General features: G+C 43.9%; 1 protein-coding gene across 3 annotated transcripts in view; it reads right to left on the bottom strand.

The window, feature by feature from the left end:
- Positions 1–2,280: 2,280 nt before the first annotated feature.
- The window catches only part of SLC12A8 (solute carrier family 12 member 8), a 59,431-nt gene continuing 39,422 nt past the window's right edge, over positions 2,281–22,289 (bottom strand). For all 3 annotated transcript variants that reach the window (XM_030488321.1, XM_030488324.1, XM_030488322.1), the window contains 8 exons: positions 20,967–21,054; positions 19,390–19,477; positions 16,100–16,246; positions 12,488–13,163; positions 11,501–11,598; positions 8,740–8,857; positions 6,487–6,547; positions 2,281–4,338 (listed from right to left, as the gene is read on the bottom strand). In XM_030488321.1, coding sequence (XP_030344181.1) covers positions 4,173–4,338; positions 6,487–6,547; positions 8,740–8,857; positions 11,501–11,598; positions 12,488–13,163; positions 16,100–16,246; positions 19,390–19,477; positions 20,967–21,054 — 1,442 coding nt within the window. In that variant the 3' untranslated portion in view covers positions 2,281–4,172. The remainder of the gene's footprint in view (positions 4,339–6,486; positions 6,548–8,739; positions 8,858–11,500; positions 11,599–12,487; positions 13,164–16,099; positions 16,247–19,389; positions 19,478–20,966; positions 21,055–22,289) is intronic.

The raw sequence follows: 22,289 nt of genomic DNA, 5'->3' as shown, positions 1-22,289 counted from the left end.
GGAGCATTCACAGCTTTCTTGGGCAGCCTGTTCCAGTGTCTCACCACCCTCACAGTAAAGAACTTCTTCCTAACATCCAACCTGAACCTCCCCTGTTTAAGTTTAAACCCATTCCCCCTTGTCCTATCGCTACAGTCCCTGACGAAGAGTCCCTCCCCAGCATCCTTGTAGGCCCCTATCTTCTGTGAATAAGTGATCATGGCAGGTGTGTGATTTTTTTGGCCTTTGTACACAACAAAGACCATCCAAGGAAACTCAAAAATCAAGAAAAAGCCAAGAGGGGAGAAAAAAAAAGATGGGTTTGAGCCAAGCTATGGAGCTTGGTTCTCCCCATGCAGAGTTCTAATGGGACACACAGGCAGACCTAGGGGAATGATGACAACTTATATCAACTGAGGAGCTGTCTCACAGCCAGTATCACAATAAAACTTCACTTTTCTCCTGCTCATTCTTAGTTTTGACTATTTGTGTGGCAAGTTTTTGAGGCAGAAGATTCTGATTTCTGGACCTGTTTGTGCTGTGGGATCACAAACACAGCATGAGCTTTCAGGCAATACTGCAAGTCATGTAATAAAATATTCATCCTTCCCTGACTTCTGTGCTTATATGCTCTGCAAAGGAAGCCGTCAAAACTAGAGCCACCGATTTACAGTTGGAGTTTTTGAAAGGAACAGAACTGAGGTGTTACATCCACTTCTCTCTCAAAAACAAACATTTTCACACCCTGACCCATTGCAAAACATTTTCATTTCTCATACAATAACAAGAAAAAAAAATTAGTTTTCCAACTGAAAGGAAAATAATTATAGATGATAACGAAGCTTACATGGCTTAGGAGATAGGAGGGCCTTTTCATAATGACATTAACCAAACTGCAATCTATACTTGACATATGATGCTCAGAGCTGGGTCCCAAACCCACCTTCAGGAAACCTGAAGCTTCATGAAAGCCTCAGCATCTGCACTTACAGCCTGGCTTACTCACAGTCCTACTCACAGCAGCAATCCCCACCAATATTTCTTCCCTTCAATCACTAAGTGTGAAGCTGATAGATTCCTACCCCTAATTTCACCCATTTATTTAGAGTGATAAAGAAGCAACATACATTTTTGACATGACACCCCAATCTTTGGCAATGCAACTGCTCTTTCTTGCTGGAAAGGCTTGATGTGCAAAGCCTTGCGTACACGTATTGGCTTTAACTCATCAAGTCTCCAATGTTACTCAGTCTGTGGGGTTATTGGTGCTAAAACAAGGCTTCCCTCCGCTCTTACCATGAACTACACCAGAGCTAACACTTCAGGAAAGATCAGCATGTCCCTTTCCAAGCATTAAACAGAAAAGTTGTTCTACTCATAACCTATAACAGCGGAAGGAAACCAGCCCTATGCGATGCATTCCTCCCTTGCAGATAGAAGGAGAGGAAAGGGCCAGGTGCCTATACTTACCAGGTGGTGAAGGAAGCTGGTTCCTGCTGTGCTGCTGGTGCCAGCAGAGGAGGTGGCAGAGTTTCTCCAGCAGCAGCACATGAAGCCCAAAGACCAGAAACCTCTGGAACGATGACCTCTGCAGAGCATCTCCTCCGCTGCCAGGCCCCGATAGCAGCTATTGCCATCCCACACTGTCAGCCCTGTGACTGCCTTTTTCCAGAAATATGGAGGCATGGCCCATCCTGCACCCCAGAACACTCTGGACAGCCTCTCACCAGGTCCTTGCACAGCGTGGTGCCTTCCTCCAGCAGAGGTTTCACCAGTGGACAGACACAACCAAAATTGCTCAAGAGGATGTTCAGATGCAAAGGGCTGCTGGAGCTAAAGGAGCAGGACAGTGGTGGCAGGGGAAGGGGACAGCTGCTGCAGACTTAGTTGATGGAAAGAAAAGCTGTGGGGCACCTTCCCAATACTGCTAGACCAAGGGAGAAGCTTGTATTTCTGGCCCATCACACCCCAGTTTTGGGAATGGTCAGGGACCATGATGTCGGAGAGACACACACTCCCACACTCCCCACCACCAAGTCATCTGGCTTCAACCAGTGCAGCTCCCCAGTGAGCTACATGGCCAAGGGAACCTTCTCCATCCTCCCTCTCTACATTTCTTGTTTGCTGCCTTACTTTAAGAATGGAACTAAACTATTTAGGAGATAACAAAGAAGTTAACCCAGGAATTTCTGCCCATTAATCACTCCATGCCATGCTCTGGGGTTTTCTTTTGTTCAAGCTACAGAGAAACGTGGGGCTGGGCAATCCCTGTCTTGGGGGGAAGGCACCCCACAATATTTCGATGTGACAGGACTTCATGAAATACAAGATTTTACAGTAATGGCATTATGGTTGTGTATCACACTGTAACAGGGGATAACACAGCACCGTGAAGCTTGCCAGCAGTGGATCAGCACAAAGGAGTGTTTGAAGTTTGCATGACAGCAGTAGCTGCCAAGGTTGAGGATGCTACAAGCACAGGGAGGACTCTGGAGCCACTGCTCCCAGAGAACCCAGGGGAAGCTTTAGCATCAAGCCACATCCCCACAAGATCCAGAGTCTTTGGAAACCAAAGGCAAAAGGCAATGGAAAGAAAGAACCCTGGAAGGAGTGTTTCCAACACAGAATGACTGACTTGAAGTGGCTTAGGTGGCCACTCAGCATAACTTCCCTCTTGCCTCTACTGAAATAATTAAGGTTAAAAACACTTAGTAAAAGACCTACAACCTTGAAAAAATGGATATGCTTTCTGCAGTGCACAAGGATTGCTCTATTCTTCATCTTATCAGAAAGTCTCCTTTGCCTCCCTCTGTAAGAAAAGAGGAAGAGCCAAAGCTGCAGCTGGCCAGACCACAAGATGGGAAGGAGAGGGTCCCCCATGGCTGGTAACACCAGGGTGCCGAGTGCTGGCAAGCAGAACGGTGCTCAAAGGCATCGAGTGTCATCACAGCAAGCATGGAGAGGAGTTCCTCGTGTCTCAGGTTTTTATTGCACAGAAGGAGAAATAAATAATCTAAAGGCTGAAACAATTAGAGATGAAAGGAAGGGAAAGGCAGTGATTTCCCCCTCCTGGTAGCATCAGAACTGATTTGTGGTGCTGTGGCTTGCCTCAATCCAGATCCCTCCCTCGCACCTCTACAAGTTTCTGCCAAGACTGCTGCCTGCAGGCAAGACAGCACTCAACAGACGGATTTTTCCCTGGGAAGCAGAAGTGACAGTGATGGGGGTGTCCATGTTAGACCTCGCCCCACAGCCACTGCTCACCAACCCTAAGGTCTGCACAGGAAATCCTGCAGCATCCCCTTATGAATCTCTGCAAATCACAAATCACGCCAGCGGGAGGAATGGCTCCTTGCAGGGGCTCACTATGGGATGGGCTTTAAGTAAAGATGAGGGTAAATGTATTTTGCTAAGGCACTTCTGAACCATCTATTCCTTCAGCCAGGAGACATTCTATTTGGACTCAGCTATGTTGTCAGGTCCCAGGTATTACATCAGAAAGAATGCGGGAAATCACTATGAACAGCTGCTAAGACATCATTTCACAGTTTTACAGTAGAGGTCATTACACTGCGTTACTGCATTTAAATGTGCGATTCCAATTGTGAATGTATTTCATAATCTTCTTGCACTTGCCACTGATTCTGGCCTATTGTCTAATGCCTTAAAGTACTTTCTAAGACCTTGGTTATTAAAATGCTGAGGTAGAAAATTACTGTATTACAAGCAGGCAGATTCATGCTGAGAGGAGAAGTGAATTGACCTGGAAGGCTGCATCCATCCATGTCACAGCTGGGTATGGGGCACTGGCTCCTGCTGGTGAGGTCACCACTCTCAGGCACAAAGTGTCCTTGGTCACCCAGAGGACATTTGAAATGGGGTGTTGCACGCTTTTATAGTGGCAATGGTCTTTAGAGCTCAATAGCACTTATAATTGAATTCTTTAAAAGGATTATATTGTCCTCAGTAACTCATCACTTCCCTGGACTGGCCCTTTCATTTGCATTTTTTTCCCCATTTTGGGTAAGATTTGAAACCCATCAATGTTGTAGTTTGCATAAACAAACAAGCCTTGAATATATAAATAACTATTCACATCCTTTTCATATATATTCAAGTATTTCACATGGCACTGTGGTAGCCATTAGCATTTCTAAATGCTTTTTGAAATGAGGGCTTGATTTTTGTGTCCTTTACTGGAATCGATTCCCAAACTCCTCTCTGCTGAAAAGTGAGGACTGGTGATAGCGGTCCCGCGAGGCGAAGTCTGCATTCTCCTCGGTGAGCTGTGTGGTCTCCATGCCAAGTGTTGCAAAGGATGGTGTCACCACGATCTGCTCCTTGGGAGATGGCCTTCTCCTGCAAACAGAGAAGCAGAAGTGTCTACATCACCCCTTGTCTGACATCCATTAGCGGCTGTGCTCTCCACTGCGCAAACAAGGCAGGACACTTCAAGAAGAGGCTAAATCCTTCCCAATGCCCTTGGGAAGCATAGAGCTAATCTGAAAACTTTTTTCTTAGGAGGCACACAAAAATATACTCCCCCCAGCAAACACTGGAAAACATACATTTTCTTAACAAGTAAGTTTCCTCTTTGGATGCTGGCTAAGGCAAACACTATCCACACTGTGCAGAAGAAGGAACATGAAACATTTCTAATCATAGAATCATAGAATCAATGAAGAAGACCCTTCTTAGAGTTTCCTAAGCTTTATTGTACAATTATTTTTGTAACTCTTTTAAATGAAAGAGGAGATCTTCCTGCAATTTCTTTATCCCAGAGGCTGATTTTAAGAAAACCTTCTTGCACATCTGCAAATCAAAACTGTAAGAGCTTATAGCACTGATTCAGATCTCATTGAGCACCTAAGAGCCTTAGAGGCATCAAGGATCCTTCGTTGCCTCCAACTCTCTTGCAATCTAATGGGATTTCTTTACCCTCAATTCCTTAAAATACTTTGCCTGGATTTCAAGAAAAAAGAGCTTAGAAGAAAAACCTGTAAATTACTTCAATGCACTTTCTTTCAGTGTAGCAAAGGTGGGCTTTAAAATGACCCACCTGACCCCCAAGCAGAGCCAAAATTGTCTTTGTACCAGCATAAGCAGGAGCCCTGGCATTAAAATAAGGCAAACAAACTGGCTGGATGACCCAGAGATTGCACTTGAGGAGAGACAAATAGGATCCATTTCTGCCTTGGGCACTCACCAGCTCCCCACTCAGCTCCCCGTTGCTCAGTGATTGCACTGAGCAAAGCTCTAAGGACTATGTCAGTCTGGTAACCTGTAGGATAAATCCTCCTGTGACAACAGCACCTCTACCCCCAAGAAGCAGGGCTGCCTCTCCAAAAGGAATAGTTTGTCTTTTCCATACATGGCAATTCTCCACAAAGCCTTGCATCTTAACCAGCCTTCCAGGGGGAACCTCTGACAATGGGCAGGAGACAGGGCTGAGGCATACCAATGGACAACCAAGAGCTGCACCAAGCTAAAATGACCTGCCATGGAGACGTAAGAGAGGTCCCATCAGCCCCAGCTTCTATCCCAAGCCACCTCTGCTTCCAAAGGCATGCGGCCATGTTACAGAGACTGTGGGCAGAGGCAGAAGCTGGCAAGACAGGCATGTGTCAACATGCATGTGTCAATGTACTTAAGTGCCTGGACTTTCATTTATTTTAAAGGAGCCATCAAATTTGCACATATAATTCCTGGCAGCTCATCTTGTGCAGTTCTTATTACAGTGATTACACACTGCAACAAAAAACCCCAACCCAACAGATTGAGAACCTCAAACCCCATTGCATTGCAGAGGCAGAGGTGGTCATGCCCTGCTATGGGAATCACAAACATAATGGAATTAATAATTAATAGCATCAAAACAGATTAACAAATCTAGTTAATATCCAATCAAACAAAACTCTTAAGGTTCTGGGAAGTAAAATCCCAAGACAATGCTACTGCAGTCCCATGCAAACTCAATACTGAATGGTTCCTTCGCTGAAGACTTTGTTTACTGTATTTGCCCTGTAGCCATTGCAGCTTCCTCCCAAATTTCCTCTCTGAAACTTGAGCACAGCTGCCATGCGCGCCTGTTTCACCACTACCACAGTAATTTACTTTCAATAAATGGTGGTAGAAGAGATGGAATCTCCCATTTCTCCTTTCCTACCAGATTTTCCAGTTCAATCTGAGCCATAGAGGTCGAGCAGAGACCTTTTGGGGTGAGATAAAGCTTCAGGCACCAAGATATCTGACATCAGCTGACATGTCCACACACAAGACAGAGGAGACTCTTTCTCCCCCACTTACATGGCCAGCCATATGCAAGGCTAATGGAAGCAAGTTGTTATTTTTACCATTAAGTGAGAATAACTTTGAATATGCAAGAAGCACCAGACAGACTGGTTAAGGTAGCAGGCAAGTCAATTCTTCCACCCCTCTCTGTGCACATTAGTGGGCCACGGGAACAACAATCACTGCCTTTCTCACTGCCAAGTGACTGGTACCAACCTGCACAAGGTGATCAAAACCGACTTAATCCAGCCAAAGAAGCTGAAATTCGCTGCTGCTCCTACAGAGAAAAGGCACAAGAAGTCAGTACACTGCTAATTCTCTAGTAATAGCCTTACACCACTGAATTTTTTGCATAAAATCTCAAACCAACATGCTTGTTATTAGCTTTCAGTACCCAAAGATTTTCACGATGGTGAGAACACTCTTGCAGTCTTCCCACACACTGTGGCTTTTAGGCCATTGTCAAGAAACGAACACAAATTCCCCATGGAGAACAGCTATTCCTTCTCAGACCAATGGCTTGTTAAACCCCCGTAAAGCCATGAGCACAGCATAGACATCCACTGCAGTACCTTTTCCTCCCCAGACTGCAAATATCATTCCCACTGCAGCGATAGGCAGATGGGAGGAGCCATTCAGCAGACCTCAGCCAGGGTGGCTGCGGTCTCACTATGCTTTCCTCCTTATGTGACCCCATGGAGAGCTGTCTTAGCTTATTATACCAACACTGATTTCTTCTCATTTCACTGTAGCTAGTTGCCTGCACTGGCTCACTGCAGGGGCAAAGAAGTGCCAGAGCTGGCAGCAAAGGCAGCAGAGAAGTTTGTGCTGAGGGACAGGGAGGAGACTAGAGGCCCAGCAGCACCTGCTGGATTTGGCTTAGGCTGTTGAGGAGGGAGAGAGAGGAGAAAGAGCATTTCTGCTCCGAAGGTCTTCATCTAGTCCTTGATCCAAAGCATCTCTCAAGCTAGTGTCTCCCACCCTTCATAGACAGAAGGGTCATTCAGTCCTTTGGAGAACATACAGATTGTTGGATGCTATGTGACTACAAAATAACGTTCACTCACAGCCAAATACAAAGCAGGCTGAGCTTTGAGTGTTCATTTCTACTTTTTCTTGGCCATGCATTGTTTTACTGTATGCATGGGAATGCATGTGCAAAAGAAACCAAGAAAAAAAATCTAATCATGTTGCTATTTCTCAGATCACCTTCCAAAATCCTCTACATACTGACTGAGAAATTCTTTTAAAAGTCATTTTTGGTACATATTTCAAAAGCAGATAACAGAGATATAATACAATGAATACACAAAGGCAAAGTCTGAAAACATTATTTGTGTTTTGTTTAATATATGGGTCCATAAAAAACTGTTAAAACTTAGATATATCTCAAAAGATACAAATTAGCAAGTACTATCCACAGTCTCAGCTCTTTTCTACTATTCCATACAAATACATAGAAGTCACGTAAGAGTAGGAGAAGAATGGTTGAGCAATGTTTTGATGGTTACTGAGTGACAAACAAAAACCAAGGTTTTGGTTCCTGATCATCTGGGTTTCTGAAATCTAGTACCTACTTACCTGGTGCCTAATAATCTTTCATCTAAATAAACCTGGGCAGCTATTTCTGCATTGCCTAAAAGGCATATGAACTCAGGCTCTTTTGACCTTTCTCATCTTGGACAAAAAATAGCACACCCACACGTGCAGGTACTTACAGATGCATGCACCTACGTATGTATGTATGCACCTACGTATGTATGTATGCACCTACATATGTATGTATGCATAAGTACGTGAGTACGTGCACACTGTGTGCATATCACCCTCTCCCTTCAGAGACAGAGCAATGCAAACCCCTCCCATGGCTGTGCTAAGGAGCTGTAGGCTCTCATGAGCTACTTTCTGAATGTGCTTCGCTGTTTAATTTTGAACTTGTTTAAGCCGATCACATGCGCAGACCTTTTTAATACCCTTTGCCTTATTTTCCCAGATTACATTCCCAACATAGTCAACCTGTTCAGTTCTGGAATCAAAAGGCTCTCTTGTTCTGCAGTTATGAATGCTGAGATTTAATGAGATACTTGTCATAATTCCCATTTTTTCTCAGGTGGGTTTAGATTAAGTTTATTAAAACGTATTTACAGCAGATTTTTCTCATTGCCGTGACACACTTACAATCTGCCACCCGTTAAGTCTTAATATTAGTATCTGATTTTGCCGTTTCAAGTACATTATAATGAAGCAATAAGCACAATGTTCAAAATATCAAACCAATGCTAGTTACAGTTAGAATCCAATATAAAAATAGTCAGAGAGAAAATTTATTAAAACAACGAAACAAAACTTCATCATTCACTGTGTCACCTGCATATTAAACACCAGAGTCTCAATCCCTCATTAAGTTAAATTAAAGCTTAATGAATTTTTAAGCAGATTTAATAATACAGGAAAAAAAAAAATACTCACCAAGAGGGAGTCCTGGGCTCACTTGGCCAATGTAGAAATACACAATAACTGCAGCACCCAGGCTGACAAGGGTGTAGATCCACTGAATCACAAACATTATGATGAGGGACATGATTGCCTATTGGGAACACATAGTTTGGGGTTACCCCAGAGTTTGTAAGCTCATATGGTGATGACAGCCTGACAGTCCTTTTTCTGCACAGCCCAATGGCTCCACTGACCTGCTCTGGCCCTGCGGGAGAGTTGGCAGTGCAGTGCCTGGGGATGACCGTTCACCTTCAGACACAGCCTGACACTGGGTCAGCAATTTCATAGAATGATAGAATGGTTTGGGTTGGAGAGGACCTTAAGATCATCTAGTTCCAACCCCTCTGCCATGGCGGGGTTTTGCTCCTCAACCTGGCAAGAGAAGCTTGCATTGCCACGCTAGCAGAAATTCTTCAAGAACTGAGGCAGTGCTGGATCTTTCAAGTTCTTATGAGAGCATCAATAAATGCTGGGTTTGTTGGTTTTTGGTTTGGTTTGGTTTTCCAGAAATGCTGCATCTTCATTTTAAATGCATAAAAAAACAGTGCTTCAACAGCATCTCTGCTCCTCCATCTTTCTCAGGGTCTTCTTGGCAGTGTTGTGTAAGAGACATGCACAGTCAGGACCCAGGACGCAGCCACTTGGAATTATCCTGATGAGTGTTTCCTTTTAGGCATCTCCCTTGTAATGTCCCCGGATGGGGACACAACAGAGACTCTCCTTGCACAATGATGCCAGCTGCAACCATGTCTGTAGATGGATGTTCTTGGGTATTGGTGGCTGAGGCTGGGGATGCAGCAGGACCCCTGGGGATCCATGTCATCTCCTGCCTGCAAACCACTTCACAGTGTGTGGTTTTGGGCCACACACAGAGCATTTTCATCCAGTGTTATCTGAAAAGATTTCGTATGACATGGCTGAGGTTTCTTGGTAATGAGGTTCTTTTGTGTTATAAGAAGCCTCATTTGGGCTCACTGTAAAAAGGAGAGACAGCACAGGTTTACAGTGTTATCTTCAGCAGCATGAAAGGAGGCAGCTTTCAGTGAGCTGCCCTAAGTCCCAGAGGCAGCGTGGGTCTCTGCTTGCGCTAGTCTAAGAGGAGTATCCAGAGACTTACCAACTCAGGTGATGATAGGTTTGGCTGAAGCGGCATATGAATGGGGGCAGAGGTAACATCTTCATTGGCAAGGTTAGGAAGAGGAAGGGGCAGCATGCAAAGAGAGAGCTATAAAAGCTCTAAGAAAGCCCTGCACAGAAGGACTTGGGGGTGTTGGTCTATGAGAAACTGAACATGAGGCAGCAGTGTGCGCAGGTTAGATATAAGGAAGAAGTTCTTTACTGTGAGGGTGGTGAGGCACTGGAACAGGTTGCCCAAAGAAGCTGGTAAATGCTCCATCCCTGGCAGTGTTCAAGGCCAGGCTGGACAGAGCCTTGGGCGACACGGTCTTAGTGTGAGGTGTCCCAGCCCATGGCAGCGGGGTTGGAACTAGATGATCTTAAGGTTCTTTCCACCCCTAACCATTCTGTGATTCTATGATTCTAATTCTATGAGTCCAGGCTGACACAATTGGTGAAACTTCAAGAGAGCAAGCAGAGGGAAAAGGAGCCAGGATGAATAAATGCATCTGATTTTTGCTTCTTTGATTTCATTTTGCACCTTTGATCCTTCCTCAGCTCTGCTGCAACTTCCTCCCAGTTGACAGGAAATCAAATCTGCTTTAATAAACATGTCAGTCATCTCCATAAGCAAGTTCCCCTGCGAAGGCAGAGAGCTGACCGTTCCTCGATGACACGTATCTGGGAGCCCCCTTAGTTACCAAGGCCAGAGACAGCATCCATGTGCAGCCTCCTAAAGATATCACTGTGAGAGGGGAGCCTCCACATCCATCCCACCACAGCACTGCAGTCCAGTGGGACTCCTCACCAGGAGCTGGCTGCTCGCAGCAGCAGCAAATTTGAAAAGTAGGTGTCAAACTCCATATGAGGATTAAACTTAAAGGGTTCGGTGTGTTGTCTGAGTGGGTTTGTTATGTTTTACACACCGCTATGAAATCCCCATTCATGCAGCAAGGCCATATGGTTCATTCATTATGCATATCTGACCCTTTTCCTGTCATCTGCCCAATAATCCATCTTCCCAAGATGAATTTAAATGTCTTAAACTCCACAGCAGCTTGAAACAGAAGTTATTTAGAAGTTATTTATTCTTTAAAGTAACGTGTAGCTGGCGGAATGCTACACTTTCCACCCTCAAAAGATGGAATTTCACAGCTGGGCTGCTAGTATCAGGAGGTCAGCAATAATGAAACCCCACCGCAAGCCTGCAGAAACCGGCTCATAAATGAAAGCAACACAGCACTGAAGCTGGTATCTCACTCCATCCCACAGCAAGAAAAAGCAGGCTGGCACACAGTGAAAAGAGGGACACTTTTTTTCCCAGCCAGGCATGCATCTCTAAAGTCCTAACATGCCAGTCTTGGAATGTGTATCTTTTTGGATTGGGTTTTTTTACTGTTGTTGTGGTGGTTTTAATTAATATGCCATCTTGCTTTCCCTGAATTTGAACTGCTGGATGCATGGTACCTTGAGTACTTAATTCAAATGACCTGGGATACTAGAATCAAAAGCCGTTTTAAAGTACTAGAGTGTATTACACTTTAGTAAGTGATTGATTAATTCCCTTCTGTTTTCTACAATCACAAATCAGTGCTCAAAATAAAAGACAGATACTTACACCAGCAAAGGAAACCCAATGATTGCAGAATCTAGAGTACAAGGATTTTGGTATCTGCTGAATTCCCAGCTCTGGATTTTGTTGCTTTATAGATGATTCTACAGAAAAAAAAAAATAAAAAATAAATTAAAAAAAAAATAAAAAAGACATTAGAATGGAGCTATAATGTGGGGTTTTTTCTCTGACTTTCATTACCAGATTCCAGAAAAACAGAGGACAGCTGGATATGGCAGAGTTAAACTGAAACCTCAAAAATGAAATAAGAAATGCTAGAAAATAAAAAACATAAAACAGAAAAGAAAACTTGCCAGCTCTGGTACTGAGTCCATTTGAAGGCCACACCTGCCTATCTCTGCCTCAGTGTCCCTATTGGTGGGGAGAAAAAAAAAAAAAAGAAATAATACTTTTCTCCTCAGGGGGGTTTATGAAGCTTAACTGACTAATGCTGATAAAACTACGGCACTGAGATGACAAACTCCAAGGAAACAAATGCACGGTTATCAAATACCCACATCACCAACAAAACAAATTCAGACTCTTAGCTGTGGATGTTGAATTACAGACTCCTCCTGTGGCCTGGGGTCCACTGCACTTTGATAGCCTCAATTTTAGACTCACACAAGCTCCCTCCTACCCCGCACTGGGATGAAGTAAATCCCAAGATACGCTCAAAACCTTTTAATGTGCAGCATTAAGCATGCATGTGTATAATAATGAGCACATAGTAAACAACCCTACACTAAATACAGTCCTGCCTGCCTTCCTGTGATTAATCTTCCATAGGAAATTGCATTGGAACTTCTCCTGTGATGCACTGCGATGAACTCTACCCTCCCCTGGAATAAATGATATTACTGCTATGAATCACTGAATGACAGCCCTGTATAAAGCTAGTTTCACACCTGCCTTCAGGAAAGCATCAGGAGGACTAAGGTTATAAACCATTCCCCTGTGAACACAGAGATGTCCATCTCCTACAGCCCTTACCTACTCCTCTCTGGCCGGGGAACGCTGGCGCCTCGCTGCAGAGCTGCTCTCTCTGCTCCAGCAGCCTGGGTGTCCACTGGTCATCCACAGGGGATGATGAGCATGGACCTGCATCATGCCAACAGCCTTGCTTAGCCAGGACCTCACAGGTGTCATTGTGGGGCTCTGTGGTCTCATCCCAGCCATACTGAGCTGAGGGAGTATCGTGATGGAGATCCAGCAGAAAGCTGTCTTGTAATGTCTGCTTGGCTGGCTTCTTTGCCTTCTGTTGTTTGACCTTCTGGGTTAAATTCTTGGCTTCTTCATTTTTGCAAGCACCTGGCTTGCTACGAAATGGTTTAAAAAGCTGGTCCATGTCTTTTGAGAATTCCAGCAAGGTGCCATTTGATCTGCTTTGAATTACTCCATCTGCTGCATGGCTGGAGGGCTTGTTGAAAATTAAAGGCTGGGAAGAGTGAGGAGGTCTAGCGTTTTCCACCTGGGTCTTGTCAGGTTTCTGCTGAACGTTGTAGCTCAAGGAGATTGAGAAATAGGAATAGTCTACAGCAATATATGTCAACATGAAGTTAATGGTGACAATAGGAGCAAGAACGTTCACTTGCCCAATGAAGATGAAAGCCATGGTGATGAGACTTGTCAAGCAAATTGCAGCCACTGGAGTCTTGTTGGGTCCTTTCTAGTTCATAAAGAAAACAAACTTACATTGAAAACTAATAACCATAAGCCTCGCCTTGAGGATTCCCCACTTGCTTAGCTGCCATGGGTGGTTACCTGGGTGGTCTGCAGGACCCCCTTAGTCATGAAATTCATACATGCATGTGCAAGCAGAGGCTCGCCAGCTTAATAAATTAAAGAACAGAGTGGAAGCCAAAAGCTGCTGAGCTCCCACCTTACCTCTGAGCCTTACTCAAGCTTTGTCTTTGGAAAATTCATCCACTCTCACTCTGTATCGCCATGGTAAAACAATGTCATTAAAGCAGCAATAAACCTTCAGAAAGATTTGTGGGGCTTATGGGAAGTCTGGCAATAAAACACATTAATGAGAGTTAACTGCTTGTCTCTAACTTCTCTTCAGGACTCTGTATCGCTGCCTACCCACAAGGCTCCTGTACGCTGCCTTTGGGAAGGCTTCGACTGTCAGACACAGTCAAAGAAGCTCTGCCTGCATGGAGCAGTGCCACCTTCACATCAGCAGCTTCTGGCCCTGCCCTGACATGAGGCTGAGCTAAATCCATGATCTGCTGAGCCTCTGCACTTGGGGTTTCTCTCTTTTCATCCACCCGAGTTGCATTCAGCCCAGTGGCAGGAGGAAAGCAGCAGAGAGGTTAGGCAGCTGAGGATGCTGGAAGGCAGGAGTCAGCCCCCAGTGTTGCTGGGAGTGCATCGGGAAGGCAGGCAGCCAGGAGAAACACTGCCTCCTCTTCTCCTTTGGGGTGGGGTGAAGGCAGGGAAAGCAGGAGAAAAAGAGAGACAATGCAAAGGGCATCAGGCGTGGAAAGACTTGAGCCATCAGCTCACGAACTTTAATCCCAAGTCTAACATGCCCTACCTTGGGCCAAGCACTCTCTTGCCATTTCAGCACCCAAGAAGCTTGTGCATAAAGACCTCGCTGGAAAACATCTTACAAGGGACCTTACAAAACATCTTCGGTTTTCTCTTACTGCATGTGCTTCTTCAATAAACACAAAGCTCAAATGGAAATTATTTCTTTTTCTTCTGCTCTTATTTATTAATAGAAAAAGGGACCAGTTCTGGACCGTATACCTTTTCATAATGAAAAGAAGTATGTCTCAGAGACTAAGGAACAGAGTTCTCAGAAAACATATGTGGTATCAGAAAGACATACTGAGGTAGGCAACAGACGGGATGATCTCAGGATGCTTCTGGCTTAAGTTTAACTGCACAGAAAACACTCCTGTCCTTCCCATCAGCTGGGGTTATGGGGACTACAATGCTTTCTTCAACCACAGAAAAGAAGAACTGATGGGGAACAGATAGGTGAAGGCAAAATAAACTTGTTAACTGTCCATAAACCAAATCTAGACAATCTTCAAGGTGGCAGAGAGAAGGAAGGAGGAAGAGTGATCTGCCTTTGATTTCTCACCTCTTTTTGAGCCCTGCCCATCATGGCTCTCTGCCTGGACAAAGTTCAGAGCAGAAAATTGGACAGAAAGACAGCAAGAAAGGGAATCAACTTCGCAGTCAGCTTTGCTAAATCCCTGAGAATTTCACGAGGGTTGCCAAGTGGAGAACAGCCTGTTCTGGGATCACCTGACAACTGCCTTCAGGAGCTGGAAGTTTTTGCTGTCGTTACTGCTTTCCCTATAATTTTGACTATTTATTATTATTATTGCTACTATTATGACTTTAAGAAAATTACTTTGAGAAACATAAAACAAAAGATAGAAAATTATTATACTTACAAAACATTTAACTATTTTAAAACATTCATAAATACCAATATAGTAAAATATTTTTTTCTGGTTTACAAGCTGCTCTGAAGGAGCAAAACATTGTAAGGCTTCCCAGCCACTCAGAGTCAGCTTGGTACTGCAGGTTATTGAGAGTGATAGAATTACTTGCTTGGTAGAAGAAGGGAAAAACATAAAAAATAGTTTGTGCTGAATGTATATCCCAAGACTACAGAGTCCTCAGCAACTGGTACTTTGACTGATCTCAGTAGAACAGCTCATGTGAATGAGGATTATTTGTGAGGACAAGGAAAAGGCCTCTTGTCATATTCAAAACAAGACTTTGTTTCAAAGCATATCTTGAGCTTAGCAGCCCCCTACCTTAACTTTTCAAATCTATTCTTTGGTTTTATTTTATAGTGTTCAAAAGGCACCTTATCTTACAAAGAATTGTCCTCTTCTCCAGTGCACCCAGGCTGAATCCACAGCACTACAACTAGTCACATACTCAGCTATAAGCTTACCAAAGAGGATAGAAACAGCTCAAGGAAAACGTGCACGGAAGAAGAAAAGAAAGAAAAAGGATTAAGAGGTAGTTACCATTCATTTCATTACGTGCTTGGACAAAATCTTCAGGCTTCTGCCCCGGACAGGAGGGCAGAGAAGAGCTAGGAATCTCCCTCAGTCATGGTTAGGGTCAGCAGCAGCATAAATAGCGCATTGGCAAAAATCCCCATGGGCAAAGCTGTATCCTAAGTGGTTGCTTTACTGGGGACGTCTCGAAGAAGTGGGTCTGAGGGAGTGAGGGGACTGACAGCAGCCCAGGAAGGGCTGTCCATGCACAGGAGTAGGACAGACAGCCTCGAGCTGGAGCACAGAGATGGGTGAGCAAGATCCTGAAGTGAAACAGGGCTGCTCCTGCATGGGAGCCCCATGAGAGAGCTCGAGACAAAGGCGGTGCAGCACAGGGGACAGGCAGGGAAAGGACTGCAGGCAGCTGGCCTCTTGGTTTCATAATAAAACCATCCATTCCCTGTTTTTTCTGTGCATGCATAGGGTACCAGGACCTAAGCCTTCCCCTCCTTGCGTTTCATACATCTCCCATCTCACCCTATAAACACATAGCCATCCTGGCTTCTTAAATCACCAGTTTTCCTTCAGGTGAAGGTTTGACAGCAATCGCGGAGAAAGGATGACTAACCCCATGTCCAAGGAAAGCAAGCCTGGGGATCACGTTCTCCTGGGCAATGCACTGCAGGATCCTGGGTGCTCCATACAGCCCTCCCATGCAGGAGGCCAGGGATGAGATGTACAGCCCTAGTAGAAATAAGAAACCCACCAAGGATACCTGGAGGAAGCAGAGAGAATGCGAAGCTGATTATATTTTTCTCTAAAGACCCCCGAACAGTCTTAAATGCATGTATTTTAAGAGATCACATGTATTTCATAACATTTCTAAATGAACAGAGTGAGCCTTGGGAAAGCAGCAATTTATCTGGTCTGTGGTATAAAGTGCAAGCAATTAATACAGGAAAATTATCCCATAAAAGTAATTTAATACTGAACATCCTGTACCAACAGAGCCATTTGACAAGCTCATATCCAAGAAATTCTTTGCCATTTGGAGCAATTGCATCAAAGCAGCAGCTATTAGATTCCCCTTAAGTAACTGGAAGTGAGTTATTTCAGGAGAGATCACTTATATACAGAGCTCATCATACAGGAAAAGCTGCCCAGGCTTCCTACCATCCAAAACAGGAAGACAAACCCCTGGGTCCCAGAGGGGAAAACCAATCCTGAAAGAAACCCACAGTAAAACCAAATCAAAATTGCCACTTAAACAAATGGCATCGCAAAAAACACACTCCGAAGGATATAATACAATGACCTTATTTTCCTGTCTTCAATGAGAAAAGAATTTCCTTTGGCCAAAACAAAACTTAAATCTTTATAGCCACAGTGCTAACAAGGCTGATCTTATTACTGGTTTTATTTGAGCACCCTTTCAAATGGGGAGCATCTCCTACAGGAATGCAGTGAAAGTAGAGCAGCTCATGGTCTATCACACAGAGTGAGGACTGGGGTCCCTCTGCACAGGTCCCCAGTGCTGCAAGCACAGGCAGCATATCTAAAAAAACCCCACCCAAGTACACAAAACCCCACAGTATGAACACTGTGCAAGAAAGCCTTGAAATAGTAGTGGTCCTGGTACCATGGTGTAAGGACGTGAGCAGATACAGCCAAGGAGACTAAGGTCTGGGGTCGCCTGAGCCATCCCCAAGTCCTGCAAGACCATCCATGTCTGACAACCAGCAGCCACCCACAGAGAAAGGTGAGGCTGGGGCGAGTAACACCAACACAAAGGCCAGGCAGGGAGAATACCCCCAGATTTCAGTCCAGACTCATCCTGCCCATACTCCATTGCAGGAAGCTGCTGGAGATGCAGACAGACATCTGCGGCAGAGGATGTCACTGAATGCAGGTCCCCTGCATCCCACATGTCCTTTGCTCCCAAGCCTCTCATGGAAAATGAGGTCTAAACAAACATGGGTCTTCCCAGCTTCTGCCCCTGTTGAAGTCAGGTGGTACATGCTTTATTAGAAAGAATTACAAAAATGTACATGGCTAAAGATGAGTCAAGCTATATTTGCCTTTTCCTCATGTATAAAATCCCCACACAGCAAAGAGGAGATCGGATAAAAAGCCATTAAATGCTTGCTGTTCGGTAAAGGCATGTAAAATTAATGTTGTGGTCTAGAACCATACAAACTTCCTACCACAACACTTATTTTCCCCATGAAGTCCACTTGCCTTGTGAATTTTATCTGGAGGGACAGAAGAAACTTGAAGCAAAGATAATCAATTATCAGTTCCCACTAGACCAACGGACAGACGCTCGATGGGGAATCTTCCCTTCCCTCTCCTCTAATCATGCCCTGACCTGAGAAATACTTGGAAGACACAAACAGTTGTGCTAGATACCACATATTATTTTAGCTGCCAAAAATGCTTGCATTCAAATGTACTACTTGGCATTCAAATCAGGGGTAGAGGGGAAGAGTCCTTTTCACCAAGGCTGATGAAAGGATTTGCTGGGGGGTTTGAGCATGGAGAGTGTGAATACTTTGTAAGAAATTGGCACTTGGAGCTCATTATAAGTGAAATTACTGAATCTCATTTTTATGTTTCAAAAGCCAAACAAGTATTGTAAGGGAGAAAAGCAGCCAAGCACTCGCTCACCTGTGAGTGACAGAAAGGGAGCATTTGGATGTGTAATGATCTCTCCCCACCTCTCTCTCTTCAAACAAAGTCATTAAAATCTAAAGCAGCTTGGAATAACTCAAAGAAGCAACACGAATATTGGGATTGCACCACTGTTTTGTTCTGTTCTAGGGAAAAGAAAACTGAATTTGCTTTTTGGGGGCTTGGATTGGTTGTTTTTTATATTTAACATTATTCAATATCTTTCACATTCTTTACTGTGAGATTTTTCACCCATTCTGTACCCTACGGGTTTTGAAGTTAAACCACAGCTTTAACAATCTCTTCGGTGGATTCATTTAAAGCTGATTCTTTTAGTTACTGTACTTTTCACCTACGAGGTTATTAACATACAAAGACATTGCCTTAAAGAAGGTAGGCTCATTCTTTTTTCCCCTGAAACAGAGATGATTTTTGACTTTAGCAGGAGCCCCACCAATAATTTGGAGCTTATTTGGGGGGCTGGAGGAATTCTAGAGCTACAATTACTTAGAAAGAAAACAAAGCCAGATTTTCAAATCTACATTTTAGATTAAAACCATGCTACAAATTAAAAAAATGGCAAACCAACCTCTCCATTTTAAATTAGTCACAAGAAATAGTGTCAAATATGGTGATCTCATGACTCCAGATAATGCTGAATAACAGAAACTTAGCCCGTCTGTATCCCATCTAAAGTAAGACAACAGCACACAGCAAAATCTTTTGCTCTCTTTTTCAAGGCCTGAAATGATAAGGTTCATTGCCTGTAACATCGCAAACCTCCCTCATGTGTATACACCCATGTGGAATGTCTTGAGTTTAATAATCCTACTGCTTGCCCTGCAATTATAGCCCACTAGATATGGAAATGTAAGCTTCGCTTGACTTAGTAAAGATAAGCAGCGGGGTTCTTTAAAGATTTCAATTTGGTCTAAGCTTTCACCAAAGAGAAAGGAAACACTGAATAAAATACAGCATTTATCATTAGACCATATTAGCATATTTTAGCTGTTAAAGCTATTGCTGGGTGATTATGCCAAGATTCAGCATTACTGGACATGCTGGTGAATGCAAAACTATACAAATAATTGTACACTGAGATTTGCAATGGGAAAATCCCCCTGAATTTCAATGAGAGATGCGTACCCAAATTCCTTAGGCTTTGGAAAGTTCAATCATTCAGTGAGGCAGATGGCCACTTGAAAGCACCATTATATAAAACTATACTGCGTTATTTGAAAAAGTTACCTTCTCTGCTATCATGAAGTCATAGCGGAGCGACTGACGGGTACAAATGGCTCCCAGCAAAAAAACAAAGACCATGTACAGAAACCACCTGCAAACAATACAAATATGGTATTTTTTTCCCGCAAGACAAGACCATTGGTATTTCTGCTCACCAGCAGAGACAGGAGACGGACAAGTACCAGGAGGTTGTGTCTTCAATCACTCTGCATGGGCTGCTCCTGCATGATTTAGCTTCAGAGATTAACTTAACACCAGTCCATGTTTCTTACCAACTACAATGTACCAGGGACAGTTCCAGCGTGACCTTACAGTACCTCTAAGGGGAAGCTACCTGCACTATTGATGTGTGGAGGGGGGGAATAACCCAGTCCTGGGGACAGATGGACTTTTTGGTAGGACCTGTAGGGACAGGACAAGGGGGAATGGTTTTAAACTAAAAGAGGGTAGATTCAGACTAGACATAAGGAAGAAATTGTTTACAATGAAGGTGATAAAACACTGGAACAGATTGCCCAGGGAGGTGGTAGATGGCCCATCTCTGGAAACATTCAAGGTCAGGTTGGACAGGGACTCTGAGCAACCTGATCTAATTGAAGATGTCCCTGCTCATTGCAGGGGGGTTGGACTAGAGGAGCTTGAAAGTTCCTTTCCAACCCAAACTATTCTATGACTCTGCAGGTACACAGATCCTCTCATCTGGCAGTAACATTAAACACCACAGCCAGCCTGCTCTACAACCTGAGCCATGATCCTCTTCTGGTGTCCCTGGCCTTTCCAGTACTCAGGTGGAGGGATAATCCAGTCTGTCTGCAAAGCCCAGACAGCAAAGATGTGAATGGCCACAGTCCATCCATCTGTGATACTTCTGTGTCGTATGGAATTCCCTCACTTAAAACAAGCACCAAATTTGGCAGGAATCCCTCTAAATTGTGAAGATCCTTCCTTTCTGTCTGAACCTTGGTACACAATTAAAAGTAATAATTTCAAAAGTAATTTAGGTGGCAATGAAAACAGTCAGGAAAACTTAATGAGGTTTGGGAGTGTTTTTCAATATGTGACAGTATTTTACTCCAGGAAAGCAGAATTTCCTGGGGAGAGCACTGCTCAGAAATGAAGGGCTCCTGCACTCCCCTGGCCTTGTAGGTGGGTAGGTCATCTCACCTGTCTTGGCCCCATTTTCCCAATAATAAAAATTGTATTTTTAAATTTTTTAATATTTTCTATTCATATAGAAAAATAAAGCACTTCAAAATCAACAGCAATAAGTGACAAAATCACACACCCCAGGCATTTGAGAACTTTGATCCCATTCTGGGACAACCAGGCTGCAGCAGCACAACTGCTCTAGCACCAACACGCATCCCACCCAGCAAGGGAAAGGTTGATTACATCCGCATTAAAGAAACTCTTCTCTAACCCACTTAGAGTAGGTGGTGGTAATAGATAATAATTTGAATGACAGCCAGATTTTAATTTTCCAGATGGCTTAGTAATAAAAGGCTGATGGGAATATGAAATAGATTGGTCACATCCAGGGGTGTCTCCAAAGAGTAAATTTTTCCCAATTAATGACTTACGAGGTGCCAATAGCAGCCAGAGACCCCAGGGGGATGTTGGTAGCAGGCTTCTGGAGATCTCCGCTCATGTTGAACCCAGCCATCACACCTGTATAGATGCAATTTAGAGTTAATCTAAGTTATAGAATATATAACAGGTATTACAATATGTAATATAATTTAATCAATCAGTTAACTGATTAACCAGTAACTATATCACTTTATTGCACTGCCATACACACAAATATTGGTTTCCATTGATGCTTGGTAAGAAACTGTTCATCTCTTTGAAGCAAGCCACCAATAACACATCTACAAAGAACCCTTTGTCCAGTTTGAACAATGCTGGGGAGGGAAGCAGAACAAAACCCATCTTATCTTACTGCAAACCTCACAGAAGACAGTGCTGCCCAATTGTTGAAAAGATAAATGCTACCGTTCATCACAGCACTGCATTCAACGGGTGGTAGCACCCCCTCAGACCAGATCCATTACAGTTCCTTGCATTCATGGGGGACAACCACCATTACAAAACAGCCTATCCTGTCTGCGCTTAATGATGATCACATGCGCATTTAGCAGAGGGAATAACAGTGCTCAGCATGTAGCTGGCACCTTCCAGCCAAGGGATCTGCTTTGGAAGTAGGCATTATCTCTACTTTGCAGATACGAAAACGAAGCGCTGAGAGGGCGAGTGATTGTACCAGCAGCATGTAGAAAACATGTGGTAGGTCTTACAATAAAGTACTGAACTGTTATTTTAGGCCAGAGTACAGGGTATTGTACAGTCAGGAACAGTCCTTAGCCTAAAAAATTGCCATCTAAGATGCAAGAAAGGGAAACAGGATAAAGCAATGGATTACAGTCTCCATGTTGAGGCTAGGAACCCAAGGTACAAACTGGTTATGAGGCTTTGCCCATAGCTACAGAAGGAGTCATACCAGACTTGGCAAGGAAACACAACTTTTCTTGTCACATTATCTGAAAACTTTTCCTAGAAGACTTCAGATATCTGCTATAAATAACCAAAAAAATCAAATAAGACAAAAATCGGTGATTTGGAATCCTGATGAAAATTTGGACAATTTGAAGTCAGGACAGAAGAGCCTTTTTAAGACATTAACTTCTGCCCATCGCCGTCCCACCCCTCAGATGTCAGATTAACGTCTTCATAAAGGAGCATGGGCCAGGTGCCAGCCAGCAGTGCTCATGGGATGGTCCCTGGGAGCCAGGGTGAGATCACCACAGAACAACAATGAGAAGAAGGACACCAGCGCTGCGGCACTCGCAGCATCTGCCAGCCCTGGCAGCAGGGAACCGACCGTATGTTGTTCTGCCACTCGG

The sequence above is a fragment of the Strigops habroptila genome, chromosome 5 (assembly GCF_004027225.2).
Source record: "Strigops habroptila isolate Jane chromosome 5, bStrHab1.2.pri, whole genome shotgun sequence".
Classification (NCBI taxonomy): domain Eukaryota; kingdom Metazoa; phylum Chordata; class Aves; order Psittaciformes; family Psittacidae; genus Strigops; species Strigops habroptila.
This window is presented reverse-complemented; position numbering and strand designations above follow the sequence as displayed.